At 49.9% G+C, this 14,055-nt stretch overlaps 1 protein-coding gene across 1 annotated transcript in view; it reads right to left on the bottom strand.

Moving 5' to 3' along the window:
- The window catches only part of LOC309679753 (S-adenosyl-L-methionine-dependent tRNA 4-demethylwyosine synthase TYW1-like), a gene marked incomplete at its 5' end in the record, with an annotated part of 124,535 nt that overhangs the window by 64,275 nt on the left and 46,205 nt on the right, over positions 1-14,055 (bottom strand). The window contains 2 exons of the mRNA XM_082493140.1: positions 4,173-4,350; positions 12,261-12,370. Coding sequence (XP_082349266.1) covers positions 4,173-4,350; positions 12,261-12,370 — 288 coding nt within the window. The remainder of the gene's footprint in view (positions 1-4,172; positions 4,351-12,260; positions 12,371-14,055) is intronic.

Genomic DNA, 14,055 nt, shown 5'->3' with positions numbered 1-14,055 from the left:
TGAGAAGAAATTAGAAACTATTGTTCAGCTGCCAAACAGCGCCACCTAAAAATACACCAAACCCCCTGCCCTCCCCAGAGGTGACAAAGTGACAACAACTGTCCAGAAAGAGACGGAGCAGAGCTTTTAGTGTCCAGAAAAATCCACTTAACGCAGACACTCAAACAACGGATTCAAACATATTCTCTCTGTATTTAGACAGAAGAATGAAATAGCCCAGAACAAATTTAACATTTTAGGTTTAAAAAAAAAAAAAACAAAAACTCCCCTGTTTTGTAAACAAGCTTGTCTGGACCGGCAGCCCAAAGCCACAAACTCCAAAAATGACCAAATGTTCTAGGTGTAAGTGGATTGAAGCATTCAGTTTCACAGGACGCAGCCAAATACTCTTCTCTACTTAATGCCGCGTTTGCCTAATTAAAAGATGGAGCGAGTGAAGATCCACTGGAAATGGAGTGTTTTTCAAAACATGAGCCGAGAAAAATCATCTCTTCTCTGAGGATCTCAATCCTAAGGACAGGCAAGAGCCAGACTCACTTTTATACTGGAGAAAATTAAGGAACTGGAAGAGCTCCCAGGCAGGGATTTCTGCCCCACATTGCTCCAAAACAGAGCGGTCCACAGGGTTCTGCCATGGCCAGGAGCGGAGCCAGGATGGCCTCGCGTGTGCTCTGCCAGAGGGCAGTGAGGAGAAAGGGCAGTCACAGGGCCAGGCAGCACCAGGGAGCAGCAGAGCACAAACTGACCTTCCCAGAACACAGCTACGTTTCATAATTAACAGGAAATTTCGTTGCATGGTACTGGGATGGATTTTCCAACGTTCCTCCTTAACTTTCGGTTGTAATTTCCAAGCCAGCTTAGACAGCTGAGATGGTATCCAGGAGATCAAATTCACGGCATTCACCACATCTGAACTCGGGCAGAAATCAGGACCGAGTAGCACAGCACAACTCAAGAACAAGAAACTGAACTTCAGGCCACCAGCCACGAGGTGGTTTCGCAAGCCAGAGACGGCACGGCCCAAGCCAACGATACAAAGAACAGAAACACCAATATAATGCAAATGAGCATTTTCTTATGAGCAATAATAAGCAGCTGCTCACTATTATTACTGATGCTCATAAACGCACAGACACACACAAGGGTGTTGTTCACAGCCACTAAGCAGAAACAAGAGGAGGAAGAGGATGAGAGCGGGGTAACTGCTCAGCACGAGCTCATGTGCTGCAAAACCTCCTTTGCTTTATGAAAATACACGTGTGCCTGGAGGCAGATGAAGCCGCAGGCCAAGTACAAAAGGAGGAGAGAGGAAGGCACAGAATCCCGGTCTGGTGAGGGCTGGAAGGGCCCTCTGGAGCTCCCCCAGTGCCACCCCCCGCCAGAGCAGGGGCACCTCCAGCAGTGGCACGTCCAGGCGGGTTTGGAATGGCTCCAGAGGGGGAGACACCCTCCCCCTCCTCTCTGGGCAGCTGTGCCAGTGCTCTGCCGCCCGCACAGGAGAGAAGTCCCTCCTCAGGTGGAGATGGAACTTCCTATGGTCAAGTTTGTGCCCATTCCTTCTTGTCCTGTCACTGGGCACCACTGAACAAAGACTGTTCCCATCCCCCGGCACCCTCCCTTGAAGGATTTATAAGCGTTGATAAGATCCCCCCTCAGTCTTCTCTTCTCCAGACTAAAAAGCCCCACGTCCCTCAGCCTTTCCTTGTAAGAGGGATGCTCCAGTCCCCTCATCATCTCTGTAGCCCTTTGCTGGACCCTCTCCAGCAGTTCCCTGTCCTTCTTGACTTGGGGAGCCCAGAACTGGACACAGTGCTCCAGATGCGGCCTCCCCAGGGCAGAGCAGAGGGGGAGGATGACCCTCTTCTTGATGCCCCCCAGGATGCCATTGGCCTTCTTGGCCACCAGGGCACATTGCTGGCTCATGGGCATCCTGTTGGCCACCAGGACTCCCAGGTCCCTTTCCACAGAGCTGCTCTCCAGCAGGTCGGCCCCCAGCCTGTACTGGTGCAGGAGGTTATTCCTCCCCAGGTGCAGCACCCTACACTTGTTCTTGTTGAATTTCATTAGGTTCCTCTCCACTCAACTCTCCAGCCTGTCCAGGTCACGCTGAATGGTGGCACAGCCCTCCGGCATGTCAGCCACCCCTCCCAGTTTTGTGTCATGAGGCAGCGCCGTGCTGGAGACGCAGCTCTGCACCCCCCTCTCAAACGCAGACCACGCTCCCCATTCGCGCGCTGGATGCCAGAGGTCCCGCCGCCAAGTTTGGGACTAACTCTTAGCCTACAGCTCCTCTCTGCTGATGACAGCAAAGCGAGCTGGGTGCATACTTCGGTTCCCATATTAAGCAAATCATTCGTTTTGATGAGCCAAAGATCAGCTGCAGTTTTTCAGACAGCAAGACCAGCATCTTATCACTTTCTTTTCTTGGTTCTCTTTCCAAACACCCAGCCGATCCTAAGAAAAACGCAAGCTTCAAAACACAGTCCGTGCTCCCTTTTTAAAACCAACATTTTTAGGAAAGAGCAATTTCTGTCTATCAGGCACATAATACATGACTTAAAGTAACTTGATTACACAATTATTCAATCATTTGGAATGCCTTTGTAGCGTATAATTACTCACTCAAAAACTGCATGCCCTCCCCCCTCACTGCCACATCCAGACCACGAGAGGGAAGCGCGAAGGAAGCTCTACCAGCAAGTGCTAACACGGCGCTGAGCTGAAGCAACGTACCAAACCCACCCCGCGTACAGCCCCGCTAACTCCAGGGTTGGACTGTGTCAGCGTTATTAGCTGGCGGCATTGCGGCGAGTTCCCAACCACCTCGCAGCTCGCGCTGCATCTCCTCGCGACGTTGCTTCAGATTTCGTTAAAAGTAACCCGGATGCTCAAGAACATCAGAAACGGGGATTCTTTGCATGCGTAAAGACTCTGAAAGAGTTCATTAAAATGTTTTGATCGTTTTGCTTAAGTCCCTTTGAGAGGGAGGTTAAACACTGCTGATCCCACTTTTGCAGATGGATGCCCACGAGCCAGCAATGTGCCCTGGTGGCCAAGAAGGCCAATGGCATCCTGGGGGGCATCAAGCAGAGTGTGGCCAGCAGGTGGAGGGAGATCATCCTCCCCCTCTGCTCTGCCCTGGGGAGGCCACATCTGGAGCGCTGTGTCCAGTTCAGGGCTCCCCGGGTCAAGAAGGACAGGGAACTGCTGGAGAGGGTCCAGCAAAGGGCTACAGAGATGATGAGGGGACTGGAGCATCTCTCTGATGAGGAAAGGCTGAGGGACGTGGGGCTGTTCAGTCTGGAGAAGAGAAGACTGAGGGGGATCTTATCTACGCTTATAAATCCTTCAAGGGAGGGTGCCGGGGGGGGGGTGGGAACAGTCTTTTTCCAGTGGTGCCCAGTGACAGGACAAGAAGGAACGGGCACAAACGTGACCATAGGAAGTTCCATCTCCACCTGAGGAGGGACTTCTCCCCTGTGCGGGCGGCAGAGCACTGGCACAGCTGCCCAGAGAGGAGGGGGGGAGTCTCCCCCTCTGGAGCCATTCCAAACCCGCCTGGACGCGTCCTGTGCCACTGCTGGAGGTGCCCCTGCTCTGGCAGGGGGTGGCACTGGGGGAGCTCCAGAGGGCCCTTCCAGCCCTCACCAGTCTGTCATTCTGGGATTTTCCTCTCCTGCACACTGGATCCTGCCGGAGATGCCGGGCTGTGCGCATCTTTGGTTTGAGCCGTTACGGCTGGTCTTACAGGTTTAGAACAAAGATCAGACTGCAAGAGAAGCACACAAACCAAAAAGGCAATTTATGAGTTGGGTCTCCTGCTCTAGCTGTCAGAAACACGCACACCAGTTATCCGCGTCCCCAAGCACAAAACGCAACTCACTCGCCATCCTCCTTCCCTCGCACCTCCGGGAGGTACTATATCACATTCCCTTCACTTTCAGATGTAATCACACTTTGTTGAAGAGACATCGAAAAGAAAATCAAACTGGGGGAGAGAAAGAGATGAGAAAGAGCACGGGGAGATTGAGGTTAATATCAAATAGACGCCGAGTGGGCTGTTCCATTGCAGTGCTCAGGCCGAGCTGACTCTGATGAGCAATAAAGCGGAATTAAACCACAGGTAAGCACTCAAAATGTTTTAGTGGAGAGATATTTGGTCCAACTCTTACCTAATCTCATCTGGGAACTGTGCATTTGTAACCAGGAAACTAGAGATGCCGTGCTGGTGCAGGAGCTTCACAAACCGGTTGATCTCCGGGTACATGATGGGCTCTCCCACCAGCGACAGTGCGCAGTGCTTTGCTGTCATGGCTTCCTCGAACCGATCTGCTTTCACTCCCGACACACCTGCAAAAAGAAAGAAAACAGACTCAAATCAACTCGACCCCCTCCCAAACCACGCGTCTGGATCTAAAATACAGCCTAGCACAAGGAAGACTGAGCAAAACCGGCTGGAGCCATCGTGACCCAGAGGGGACACCAAGCCACAGCCAGTGCCCGCTAAGTCCACTCGGCAGGAATCCATGGAACAGCATACGCCCAGGTGTGTAGAGCGTGGGGCTTCGTGCGCCCTGTTCGCGACCACAAGCGATCTCCCAGTAACACTGGAGTCGGGCTTTCCATTGCCGAGACCTCAATGATGCTGCCTGAACACTGAGAGAGCGGCACAAGAGGCGGTTTAATGCCGCTTCAAGAAGACATCTTAAAAAAAGACAACCTGGTTATGTGTCTCCGCTGCTGACCCCCCCCGTGGTCCCTCAGCCCCATGGAGACCAGCTCCCCCAAGGGACTGGGCACACAGCGCCCAGCACAGCGCCAACAACCGGGTCTGACCCCATGGGGGCAACCCCATGAAACGCAGCTCCGCAGAAGATACATTCAAGAAGAAAACCCAACACATGACACAGTCCCGCACAGCCAGAGACGTTTCAGAACGAAGAGGAGAACACAAGGAGCTCGACTGTAGCGTCCATGTGAAAGCACTGGCTGCAGGTTTAACCCACCTGAGCCACATCTATTATACCCACGGGAGGGCAGGGGAGAGGCGAGTCCTCCTCCAGCCCCATCCGTACCTGACCCGGTGCTCAGGACCCCGTATGAAATCACCTGACTACAAACAAGCTTTTGTTCCAAATGTGTCACTTCCCATTTCCTTGACGCGCCTTGATGTACTCAAATAATATCTGAGGATTTAGATTGGGGGCTGGTCTGCTTTAAAAAAAAAAATACAAAAAAAAAAACCCCACACAACACAAAGACTTGAGTTTCAAATCCGGTCCTCAGCTCACCTCTCGTTGCCTAGCGCAGGAGCTCCAGCAGTACAGAAAATGACATGTTATGCTGCAGAGCCAAGATAAAAAAAAAAAAAAAAAAAAGAAAGAGAGAGGTGTTTGTGGCTATTCCTTCAGCCTCACGGAGAAAAGCTGGTTTGCGATCAGAGCGAAGCTTAGCACATTTTAAACCAGCCGGGCTCAGGCCCGAATAAGTGACAGAACTAATGGTTATTCCGCAGCAACTTGACAGTACTAAATGAGAACTTTATTGGAAAAGAAAGCGGAATCTCAACCACACACTGAGATTAAAGGGCTAACTTTTGTATTCCTAAAGCTACTGTAAGTCATTTTTGGAATTAATTCGTTCCAAAATTTGGAATGAATTAATTTCTCTCAGCATCGTCCAATTGGACGATGCTAATTACCGTGCCAGCTTTATAAGCAGACAGAAAAAAATTCCGACGTCGCATAAAGTTTGAGTGTAACTGTCTCAAAACAGTTTACATCAAATCTGGCATATAGTAAACATGCTCCAGAGGAGGGTAGAGGTTTTGTACGCGATCTTCTGACCATATAAATCATAAACTAGACAGGGATAAACTAAACAGGATTAGTGGGTATTCCAGGGAGCGCAGGCACTCTCCTGCACTCCCGGCTGCCCTATGGCTACAGCACTCAGCCTCTGCTCCTGCAGATGAGCCTCCGTCGGTCCTCCGTCAACAAACTTCAGCAGCCAGAGCCCAGGCAGATTTTGCGTGGCGTGCAGCAGGTCCAGCAGCGGTGCAGGAGCTTTTGGCCGTAGGAACTTGAGAAGCCTTTGCAAGAGGCGGTGGAGTACAGCTCTCAGCGCCTGAGGGGCTCCGAGCTCAGTGGAGCACGCAGCCAAACCTCCTCTCATCAGCACATCCCCTTCGGAAAAAGGCTGATTCCAGCTGCTCTCCTCCTGGTGCGCTTTAATTTGGGGAAGAGAAGCATCACCTGGCACATCACCCCAGAGAGGCCGGTTGTGGACTTTGGTACCCCTCCGCAAGGGGCTGTAGGCCAGTAACCATGAGCACCCAGTGTCTGGGCAGACCAGGAACCCGCTTTATCCGCTCTTACAGCGCGACACATAGGCGGTCTTCAGATTTCCTAGTTCAGGTCATGCATTTGTGTTTGTTCATTTTTTCCCCCAAGTTGTATTATCAGAGACTCCCACTCTCCTGTTTTTGAATTATGTCTCCATTCTGCATGTGCCCTTCACAAGGGCACAGAGATTTACCAGTCACTACCCAGAAAAAGTATCCATCAAATAAACTACTTCACACCTTCCCACCTTAGCTCCATATCAGTAAGATGTCTCTCCATCAGTTACTCTAAAAGAGAATTATGTGACGTTAACTAACATTTATGGTCTTCAAAATCACTACAACCTATGGCAACAATAGAAGATGATGACACATCGTCTCTAAAAGCACGCGCAGGGACTCTTATAGGATAGAGGGCTATCCTCTAGGATATCCGATGGGACAGAGGGTACCCAAGAATTCTGTTCTTTCAAGGAAGATCTCATTTTTACTACAATGTGTGGAATTAATGAAGCATCAGACTAGCACACAGATGTGGCGCACATAGATGTCTGTATGCGGGTACCTGAATGCAAAGATGTGCTACTTGCGGTCACAGCCCAGAAGGCCGACCGCATCCTGGGCTGCATCAGAAGTGTGGCCAGCAGGGCGAGGGAGGGGATTCCGCCCCTCTGCTCTGCTCTGGGGAGACCCCACCTGTGTCCAGCTCTGGAGCCCCCAGCATAGGAAAGATATGGACCTGTTGGAGCAGGGCCAGAGGATGCCCCAGAGATGCTGGGAGGGCTGGAGCCCCTCTGCTGGGAGGTCAGGCTGGGAGAGTTGGGGGGGTTCAGCCTGAAGAGAAGGCTCTGGGGAGACCTTACAGCAGCTTTCCAGTACCTAAAGAGGGCCTACAGGAGAGCTGGGGAGGGACTTTTTACAAGGGTATGGAGCAATGGGATGAGGGGGAATAGCTTCAAACTGGAAGAGGGGAGATTTAGACGAGATATGAGTAAGAAATTCTCTCCTGTGAGGGCGGTGAGCCCCCGGCGCAGGTTGCCCCGAGAAGCCGTGGCTGCCCCATCCCTGGGGGTGTTCAAGGCTGGGTTGGACGGGGCTTGGAGCAACCTGGGCTGGGGGGAGGTGTCCCTGCCCAGGACAGGGGGGTGAAACGAGATGATCTTCAAGGTCCCTTCAAACCCAGACCATTCTACGAGTCTATGATTCTACTTTGAAAGAGCACCAATTTATTCAAACAGCTTTAGCTATTACCTGAGCAGCATTACCAGACGCTCGAGAGCCTGGAGGGGTCTCTAGCAAAGAGATTTCCCCCATGCTTTTCTTCTCCAGTGGCCCCAAACGTCAGCATTCACACCTCCCAGCAGATGTGCGCAGGACCCTGCTGGAAACCCCTCCAGAGGCCGCGGGGCTGCCCAGCCAACGCTGCTGAACCCAGCTCCATCCAACCTCTCCTCCCTCTTCAACAAAGCAATCCCTTCCCTTCCGCTGCTCAAGCCATGGGGTGCTTTGTGGGGTTTCAGTGGTTTTTGTGTTGGGGTTTTTTTTTTCCCCTCCTTTTAAAATCAATTATAATAAAATCAACCTACTATTTGCGGAGCGCCGTTCAGTTTGCTGGAAGCAGACAGTCATGTTTTCTGCCCAAGGCACTTCCAACCTGGACAGAGTACAGCTCTGACACGGCACGCAGGGGACTTTCATCCTGCAAGACACTGAGCATCTTTTAACTCTCCCTGGCTTCAGCTTTCCACACGGTGTTTCGACTCAATTTTGCTTTCACTGATTCCACTCTAACAATATTTTCACACGCACCTCAGGGAAGTGACAATGTAAGATTCACAAAATGTAACAGCAAGCTACGGGGCTTTTCTTACCGATTTTTCTTCTCCTTAATAAACCTTTTGCTTTTAGGCTCCCAAGACAGGAAGCATGTTGCCATCTATCACTCTGAAAAAGTAACACATCTTTTCTTTTTCCACTTTGCAGCATAGTTCCAGTGCAGAGCCACCTTTTTGGGGGGGGGGGGGGGGGGGGTCTTTCTCCTTTCACAATTCCAAGTAAAGGGTAACCGCGCTAAGGATGCATGTGCAAGTTTCAGGGAATATTTAAGAATTTGTTTAATAAGCTCCAAAAAAAAAAAAAAAATTTGGGATGTCCTTACAGGCCTCTTGACACTTTGGGAATATTTTCAGATGCTGTCAAGTCCATTTGTAATCTTTTCCTCTCCCCAGCCCTTTCTGGGAAGGCAGTGGGGGTAGCAAGGGAAGAAGAGGATTATTCCTTAGTTTGAAGCTGGGTTTAAACAGATTCCCACGCTCAGCTTTCGGAAGGCAGCACCTTCCAGCATCTGCAAAGTAACTTCTGCTTTTCACCTTTCCTTAGTGCAAACACCACCCGTTTCTGCCACCCAGGGGCAACCCTTCCAGCACACCGCAACAGTACTGCGCCACGGGAGGGTGATGCCTGCCTTCACAAACATAGAATCATCGAATCATAGAATCAGTGAGGTTGGAAGGGACCTTTAAGATCATCAAGTCCAACCATTAACCTACCCTGATAAAAACACCACCACTCCTAAACCATGTCCCTAAGCACCTCATCTACCCTTTTCTTAAACACCTCCAGGGATGGTGAATCCACCACCTCTCTGGGCAGCCTATTCCAATGTTTAATAACCCTTTCAGTGAAAAAATGCTTCCTAATATCCAATCTAAACCTGCCCTGACATAACTTGAACCCGTTTCCTCTTGTCCTATCACTTGTCACCAGGGAGAAGAGGTCAGCTCCCATCTCTCTAAAACCTCCTTTCAGGTGGTTGTAGAGGGTGATAAGGTCTCCTCTCAGCCTCCTCTTCTCCAGGCTAAACAACCCCAGATCCCTCAGTCGTTCCTCATAAGGTTTGTCCTCCAGAACCTTCACCAGCTTTGTAGCCCTTCTCTGGACACGCTCCAACACCTCAATGTCCTTCTTGTAGTGAGGGGCCCAAAACTGAGCACAGTACTCGAGGTGAGGCCTCACCAGTGCCGAGTACAGGGGGATGATTACTTCCCTAGTCCGGCTCACCACACTATTCCTGATGCAGGCCAGGATGGCGTTGGCCTTCTTGGCTGCCTGGGCACACTGCTGGCTCATGCTCAGCCGGTTGTCCACCAACACCCCCAGGGCCTTTTCTGCCAGGCAGCTTTCGAGCCACTCCGCCCCCAGTCTGTAGCGCTGCATGGGGTTGTTGTGACCCAAGTGCAGGACCCGACACTTGGCCTTGTTGAACCTCATACCATTGGCCTCAGCCCATCTGTCCAGCCTGTCCAGATCCCTCTGCAGAGCCAATCTACCCTCAAGCAGATCAACACGCCCCCCTAGTTTAGTGTCGTCTGCGAACTTACTGAGTACCTTAAGGATTAAACATACCCCGACGCTCCATCAGCAACCGCGCACAGATCTGGTCATCACTTCAAACACACAGCTTCTTCCTAAGCAAATATAAATTCCTATTTTGAGTCAAGTCCTGCCTCATAAAAAGGAAGGGGGGGTCGTTATTGTTTAAGACTTTGAATTTTAACGGTCACAACAGGAGTCACAGAGCTACTGGTTAGGAGGGGCTCCTGCAGGTCTCATCCAGCCTCCTGCTCAGAGAGGACAATTGCCAACACTGGACCAGGGTGATAATGGCTTTACTTAAAAGACTTGAAAGCCTCCAAGGTTGGAGGGTCCTCCACTTCTCTGGGCACCACTTTGGCTGAACAAGCTTATTTTAATGTCTAACTTGAACCTCCCAAACAGGAACTCGAGTCTGTTGTCCCTTGTTCCACCATGGCAGGTAGGTCTCCCAGCACGGACTGACATGAGGTCATAACACTCACACAGAACCGTCAGCTTCTTGCTGAACTCCACATGCTTCTATTGACCCAATAATGATGTTTCTCAAGGTCCCGCTGGAGTAAAGCTGTGCCATTGAGTGTGCCTGCCACCCTCCCAAAATTAGTATCGCCTGCAGAGTTGCTGAGGCTGTATTCAGTATCATCATCCCCACCACCTGTCGATGGAGATGTTGTACAACATAGGCTCCTGGATGAAGCCCCAAAGTACCCTGCTTGTTATCAACCACCAAACTGACCCTGAGCTATCGATCCCAATCCTTTCAGCACACCCAGCCGCATTTCAACTCATCTAAGAGCCCGGCTATCCAGCACAGGCTCAATAAGAGAGCAGAGCTTCAGAAGTGCTCGGTACCTCAAGGATTAAACATGACACTCTTGTTTCTAGCCGCAACGGTCTTCTATGGCTGTTATAGCCTTCCAGGCAAAATTTGACATCCTACATGCTCTTCATTCATGCAAACCACTGGTACCCAAACTCCTGCTGCACTGGCACTGCATCCCACCAGCTGAGTCAACGGGCAGCCAAGGAACCCTGCAGCAGCTCCGGCCCAGCCAGCACTGCTGCAGGCGTCCTGCCTTCACTCAGCACGCTGCCCACACGGCCACAGCACAGAAGAAACAGCGAGGGTAGGGAATGAGACCCGCACTTCTCTACAGACTGCCCTGCCTCGAGCACCGACAGCCGTGCTTTGGTTAGTCTGAAGGGAGAGGCACTACTGACACCAGCTACCTCCTCCACCGGCTCCTATCATCTCCCTACCTCTTCCCCAGGGAAAGCTTCCCCTACCAAATTAACACCGTTTTTCTCTGTCCCGCTACAGCACCTTCACTGCTTTCCCCTGGACAAGCTCTAGACTGTGATCCAGTCCGCCAGAGCGCGTGCGTAGAGTGCAGCCAGGATAACCAGACCTGGCTGGTCCCCACCCAGTTCAGCACTGGAGCTCCCAGGGAACGGGCTTCCCTGGTGCTGCTGGTCTGAGAACACAAGATGATTCAAACCAGCCACTTGATGAAGATGAAGCTCATGAGGCCCTAAAACTTGAGTTATTTTTCCGCCTATTGTATAGCTCCAGTGAATGAGACAGAGCAACTCTGCTCTGCTGACAGAAGGGGTTTTTTTGCCTGTCACATTTTTAATCCATTGGGTTCTCTCTGCGCACAGCCAACATAAACAGGTTCCCAAAATGACAGCCAAGACTAAGGCTCATCTTGCACATTTTATGGATGCTTCATTCCACTCTGGCTGCTCGCGCAGCCTCCACTGTCAGTTCGGAAGGGCAGAGCCCTAGACCTGCCCTGCCAAGCTGGCCAGCCCTCCCAGCACACAGAGCTGCCCTTGGCAAGTAACCCAGTTTATCACATTTGGGAAAAAAGAACATCCCCCCCCCCCCAACCATCTATAGATATAGATACGTAATGAATAAATAAACTCCCAAGGAGTTCCTATGGGAAGCAAAATGCAGTCCGTTTCAGAGGTGTTGTGGAACTGCAGCTTCAGTCACAAAGAGATGTATGGAATAATTCCTGAAAATACTACCCTGAATGCTGCTGCTCACTCGTTATTGAGAAAAATGCAACCTAGAAGTTTCAGAGCCAACACAAAAGCTCCCAGGGAATTAAGGCTGGGCAGTATATTTCCTATCAGCTTAGAGAGTGATTCCTTCTACCTGCCCTCACTTTTACGTAAGAATCAAGACTGCTCACCATCCGGGCCAGCTTTAACCACTCCAGAAGCCTCTGCACACCGAGGAAAAGGATGCGACAGCTACTGAGATGCACAAGAGGCAGCTCCGCTCTGCTCCCTCAAGGCAGCAGTAAGTACTCAAAGGCTGACTCATGTTCTAATGTCAAAAACAAGGCAGAATATCTCAGAAAACAAGTGTGCCACAAAAGTTTCTTCCCACTTACCCATCTTTCTGATATTATAAACCTCCTCCCTGTATTTCACAGATGACCAGAACGTTCTCATCTACACTTTGAAGACGCTACTGCTGGTTATCTTCCAAAAGCATCATTAACATGAAAGAAGTGGGAGAAGTTACCTTTGAACTGCTTGATCATGTTCCGATGGTTCTCAATAGCCTCCTGCAAGATCATTTCAGGTCGGTCCATCTTCCACCGCCACTCTGTGCCCACTGGATTTGTATGATGTCTGAAGGAAAGAGAGAGTTATTCACTGTCATTTCTAACATATATGTAGGAAGAGGTATGTCACCCTGATGACTTTGGCATTGTTTAATAACATTAAAAGCAACAAGAAATTTGCAGCAATATCCTGCTTCTGACACGCCCTTCAGATGTCATCTTTGCCCACCATTCTCACACCCCTCTCCTTACAGGCTCTGGTCTCCCCAGAAGGAAGAATGGACCCTGCAGTTTATATTAAACTCAACATATCTATTTTGAATCACAGGTAAAAGGTTTCTAAGCTAAAGTGATGGTTTGCAGCTGGAAAGACCTCTGTAAAGAAAGGAAAACTGGTTCTACCTCCTCTTCTGAGCACCGCTGTGCAAAGCACTAGAAAAGGAAGGTCCTAAGCCATGTTTTGTTCCTTTGCGAAGGTACCAACTGCCACCCTGAGAAGGACAGGACTCGTTTCTAGTCCAATCTGTGTGTTATACTCTAGTAACAAGACAGATGAAGGCAGACTACTTCAAACTAGGAAGAGACTAGGAAGCCTGCAGTACCCTGGAGATGCACTGCTGGTGGATCTGGTTAATCTCCCAGATTTACTCAATAAGGGCTTCTCATCACTTCTGAGATCTGTTAGCTACCATGTTACTGAAACCCAAGTGCAAAAACTAAAAATAAAATGTTAATTTCTCTAAGACAATCAGATTGCAGGACAAAAAAAAAAAGAAACCAACACTGATCTTCCATCTGAGGGACAGCTTGTATCGCCCTGGGTTAGGAAGCCAACATCGCCCATCCCAAAAGGACCACTCTACCCATATATTTTTTTTTTTTCTTCAAAAAACAGGAAAAGCCTACCCATGGAAATCCACCCAAGCAGCTGAAAGAGATGGAGTTTCTCCCTCTTCCCCATCTCATCAGCATGAGAGGGTGTTACAAATCCATTGAAAGTCATCTAGAAAAAAAAAAAAAAAAAAAAAAAAAAGGTATGCTGACCAGCACATGAAATTTTGCAAGCCACTGGTGTGGCAGCCCCCATGCTCGCACCGGGACAAACACAACCCGGAGAGAGCCTGTACGAGGGCACAGAACTCTCCCTGGCGAGAGGAATTTCCCACTGACCTTGCTGCACTTTGACTGGCATCAAACAGGGATAATTCAGCCTTTAAGTATTATATTAAGAAAAAATAAAACAATTCTGTGCTTTCACCTCCTTGTTCTCTCTCCATCTTCTGCTTTATTCCCAAAATACGCTCTGAAAGATCCTCTAGTTTTCCCCTACCAATTCTACAGCAGCTCTAGAATAATTTACTAATGGAAGAGTGGCATATTTTGCGGTGTCTTTCCAAATAGCACTATTGGATTAACACAGCTCTGGACAAGAAAACGAGATCAAGCAATACAACTCCTGAAACCCTGCTTTCTGACCGGCTGATCTCCGTTTCCTCTACCACTCTCTCTGGTAGTCAGGCAGGGAGACAACAGAGGTTACCTGCTGTATTTGGCTTTAGGACATGATGCTCAGCATTTAACTAGAGGAGAGAAGACAGCAGGAGGCACTTTCTCAGATGGAAGTGACTGGTCCAGCGCTTACTGAAGCCAATCAAAAGACTCCCGCTGCCATCTCCAAGTGAGAAGGACCTGCAGTTCCACACCTCGACAGTGCTAAAACCACTAGTTCTAGACACAGCGACAATAAAAACA

This window comes from Vanellus vanellus (genome assembly GCF_965231255.1).
Source record: "Vanellus vanellus genome assembly, chromosome: 19".
In the NCBI taxonomy this organism is placed as follows: domain Eukaryota; kingdom Metazoa; phylum Chordata; class Aves; order Charadriiformes; family Charadriidae; genus Vanellus; species Vanellus vanellus.
This window is presented reverse-complemented; position numbering and strand designations above follow the sequence as displayed.